This window comes from Nematolebias whitei, chromosome 11, assembly GCF_014905685.2.
Source record: "Nematolebias whitei isolate Nwh7 chromosome 11, NemWhi1, whole genome shotgun sequence".
Classification (NCBI taxonomy): Eukaryota; Metazoa; Chordata; class Actinopteri; order Cyprinodontiformes; family Rivulidae; genus Nematolebias; species Nematolebias whitei.
The window spans coordinates 25,728,309-25,732,647 of NC_056508.1; the positions used below are offsets into that span (position 1 = coordinate 25,728,309).

Below are 4,339 nucleotides of genomic sequence, written 5' to 3' on the forward strand. Positions count from 1 at the left end.
CCTCTGTTTGTGTTTTCCTTCGTTCGATCAACCTGAATCGCAGTACCCCCCCCCCCCCCCCCCCCCCCCCCGCCCTGGTCACATTCATTTCTTGCAATAAAAAGTTTTAACCCTTAATTTTACATACCTTGCAGCCCGTTACTGCTGCTGAAATATGTTTATTAAGACATTTATTGAACATGGAGTAAAACTAAGTGGGATGAATGTAAACAAAAGAGGTTAGCAAAAAGTCATCACTTCCTCTATCAGTAAAAGTTTGCAACAGATGTGTGTCTCTTCACTTGCAGTGACTACTCAGATGGCTGAGGGTGTGACTGGGTCTCACCAGGAGGTAATGAGGTACTGGGCCAGGTTGATGCTGACTGGTGTTCCTGTGATGGTGACGTGGCGGTCGCTCGTCCCATCCAGCTGGCTGCCAATTTTGATCTGAGCTCCTGACACCTGTCGGATCTCGTTGATCTTGGTTCCCTGACGACCGATGATTGAGCCAATCAGCTGCGGAGGAACAGAGACTAGTGAGTTGGATGGAAAAACGCAGAACTATACAAAACACCCTGAGTGTTTACAACCAATCAAAACTCTCTCTCTCTCTCTCTCTCTCTGTAAGACCATTTGTGCTGATGAAATGGAATAAAAGGTAAACAACAACAAAAAATCCTGAGCTGCTGTTTAGCTGACCTAACACACACCATTTCAAATATTGCAGTTGCATTGCTTGTCTTCCCTGCTTTGGTCATCCATCATCCACATCAAGTGCACTTTTTACCCCCTCGAGTCTCCTTTAATTGCTGCCGTGTATGTAAAAGAGACGAGGGAAGGTGCATTTGGCTCTCATTAATCTGAGTGGCTAAAAGGTTATTGATTCCTCAGAGTGGTGACGACTTTCCAAACAAATCACTTCCCAAACAAACAGCAGATAGAAGCATCTGTGCACTAATGGAGACCATAATGGGGAAATATCTCTAATACATAATGTGCATTCCCACTGGTGTGAGCGTTCTCTCTTCTGAGAGCAGATAAAATGATGACGAGACTTTTATTGCCATCCAAAATACATCATTACTTTTGTTTTGCTTTAGTTACCCAACTTGGACCCCTGCCTGTGAGTGACAATAGATGTTTAGCAGAGCCAGAACTCACAGACACATATCAACTCAAGTGCATGGTGTCAGTGGCTCGAGTGACGGGGTTATGCTGCCAAATATATAGCAAGCACTCCAGACAGAGACTGAGTGCTTGAAGTTTGTGAGAATGCTGCATGTTTAACAGAGGCAAATCACACACACACACAACAGTGTTTATACTGGGCTTGCCTTCTCTGCATTTTAGATTCCTTTTTAGAAAGGTAAGCAGCCCGGTTCACAATGTTTGATTAGTCACGGCGGCCTGGTTGCTCAGCCTGGATATGACAGGCTGAGCACTTTTATTTAAGGGAGACTCACGAAGAGCAGCCAGCCTGAAGAGCAACTCTACAGACAATGGTCACCACAGACCTCATATCTCAAATCAAACCTCTTCGCAGCTGAGAGCAAAAATCTCTCGTTGCTATCAATAGGTATCAGCTGTCAGCAGCTCATCCACTTTAGAGTGTGAGCTCAGGTTGTTGTCATTTCTCTACAAACAGTCCAAAACTCTTAACAAGCTGAGTGAAATAAAGCCAAGCATGCACAGGAGATGATGTTTTCTATATTTCTTTGTTCTCAGCATCGCTGCACTGTGCTCCTGGTCTGTGCGGCCCACATACTGATGAGTTCCTGCTGAGGCAGTGGTTTGAGAGGACGCAGGAAGAGGGGTGGGACGGTAAAGGGTGCAGCCATTTTTCTTCCCGCCACAGCTTCCGTCTTCCGCAGAGGCGCAGCACAGTGCTGACTGGGTGTAAGCAGTTTCTGAGAGCATCTGTGCGCTGCGTACGAGCCTCCTTCGGGGTTTCGGTGTTGGAGGACTGAGCGGGCTTGTGTAGCTGTAGCGAGGTGGGGGGTGGGGAGGGGGGTGTGAGGACAGAGGCCCGAAGTGGCTCAGTCACGGCTGTAAGTCCTCTCTTCTGGAACAATGGTTGGAGCTCACAGCTGTCCCTGTCACATACAGCTCTGGACTCTCTCATTGCTCTGATACATTGTACTGCCTGCCATGTGGGGGTTCACTCTGGGTGGGGGTGGAGGGGACCTTCAGGCTATTTAGAAAAGGCTGAGACATCTGGCTGCACCCTTCATGTTAAAATGAAAACTGTAACAGTGGAAACAGCTATGACGTTATTCTTGTTGCTGCTTTTTAAAATTTATAACCTAACAAGTGTTTTGGATCACTTTGCTGATAAATACTAATGTTATATATTAGGGTTGTCACAAAATTATAATCCCAATATGAAACTAAAAGTAAACAATACTTATTCTAAAGAAAGCAATCAATAACATTAAAAAAACAAAACTTTTTGATATTGTTATATTAAAAAACTGGGACACTGACACTAAAGAAAAGAAGATAAAATATTTAACAAAATGCTCAATACTGATTTTTTTTAGCAACAAACACGGTACCACTTTACAATAATGGTACCCTTATTAAGGACTAATTTATTCAAGAGTTCTTCACTGTCATTAGCATCACACGTGGTACATGAGGTGGAACAAAATTATGTACTCAAGATCCCAGTTACACCAAAAAATAGCAACAAAAACAACAAAAAAAGAATACAAAGTATAAAAAGAAGCAGTATACAAGGATCTAAGATGTATGCTATACACAAATAATATAAAATAATATAGTACATTAAACAGAAGCCTGAACATGAGTCTGTAGTGAGCAGATGGGTGTGAATACAGCAGCTTAAAGGCAAGCAATCAGCAGCATGGACAATCAACAGCACTGATAAAGCTAAATAATGCTAAATAATTTATGTTTTCTGAGTACGTTTGTAAGAGTTTGTAAACCCTTAATAAAGCAGTATTACGCATTTATAAACAGGTAAGGAAGCAGTCTCACTATTTGTCAAATCCTGTTTTTTATTTAATTTGTTCTGGAAAAGGCCATTTTTGCTGGTTGGTCAGCATGCTTTATCCATCCATCCATTATCTTTTACCCGCTTCTTCCATTTTGGGTCACAGGGATCGCTGGTGCCCATGTCCAGCAATCACTGTTCGAGGGGCGGGGTACACCCTGGACAGGTCGCAAGTCCATCACAGAGACACACTGAGACAAACAACCATTCACTCTCTCACTCACACCTAGAGACAATTTAGAGATACCAATCAGCCTAACATGCATGTTTTTGGCCTGTGGAAGGAAACCAGGGTACCCAGAGAAAACCCACACATGCACAGAGAGAACATGCAAACTCTACCCAGAAAGGCTGCCTGACCGGGATTTGAACCAGCAACCTTCTCGCTGAGAGGCAGCAGCTCTACCAGTTGTGTCACCGTGCTGCCCGCTTCAATACCAATGGTTTATTAATTATTTACAATCTGATTACTGCAATGAAGCCAAGATTCAACTTGTCTGCTGCTTCCTTAGATAGAGAACTTTACTAATTGTCTTTTTTATGTATGTGAATGTTCCTGTAAAGTGCCCTGAGACAACTTTGTTGTGATTTGGTGCTATATAAATAAAATGAATTGAATTGATTTGCAACAGTATTTGTTTATTAGTAATTTAGATTCCCTTGTTGTACAGCAATACCAAAATTTAAATAAACCCTGCTCCAGTCCAGACTAACATTTTTCCCTCTCACCAGCTCTGGTTCTTCTAATTAAAGACAATATCAGCAGCATAATGAGAAAACAACTCTGAGACGATACAAATCTAATCATCAGGCCCTGCAGACATATTGCACACTGTCTTATCTTGTAACACTGCCTGAGGACAGAGGTGGTTTTAGTCCAATTGAGTGCAAAGAGTGCTTTAATTTTCAGTGTTCAAGTCCCACATCTGTATTTTTTTTATTTCTTTTTGATCAATATTTCCTAACTGGGCCTGTTTTGAGCCAAGTTGTCTTTACAATTGAAAAAAAAGTTTTGCTCACGTAGAGGCTCTCACACCTGCATAAACTTCATTGAAGCCATGGTAGAGCAGCCCACAAACACTTTGTGAAACCGCTCCATGTTTTTACTGTTTGTACTATCAGTTCAGAAAGAGAAGCAGAACTGTGTTAACACTGACAGAGGGGCCTTTTTGTAAATGGTGCAAGCTGGGTTTGACTGAACCAACTCTAAGGTGAGGAGTGAGCTGTTTTTACTTTTTGATGTAAAACTTTGAATTGACGTGTAAAAAAAAAGTACAATTAGAATTGATTACACAGCTTTGTTCAATTTGTTCAAATGTACAAATGGATGAGATGTGTATATAT

General features: G+C 42.0%; 1 protein-coding gene across 1 annotated transcript in view; it reads right to left on the minus strand.

The window, feature by feature from the left end:
* Positions 1 to 4,339, minus strand: part of LOC119417570 (poly(rC)-binding protein 4) — a 55,948-nt gene that overhangs the window by 2,444 nt on the left and 49,165 nt on the right. The window contains exon 13 of the mRNA XM_037684806.1: positions 326 to 495. Coding sequence (XP_037540734.1) covers positions 326 to 495 — 170 coding nt within the window. The remainder of the gene's footprint in view (positions 1 to 325; positions 496 to 4,339) is intronic.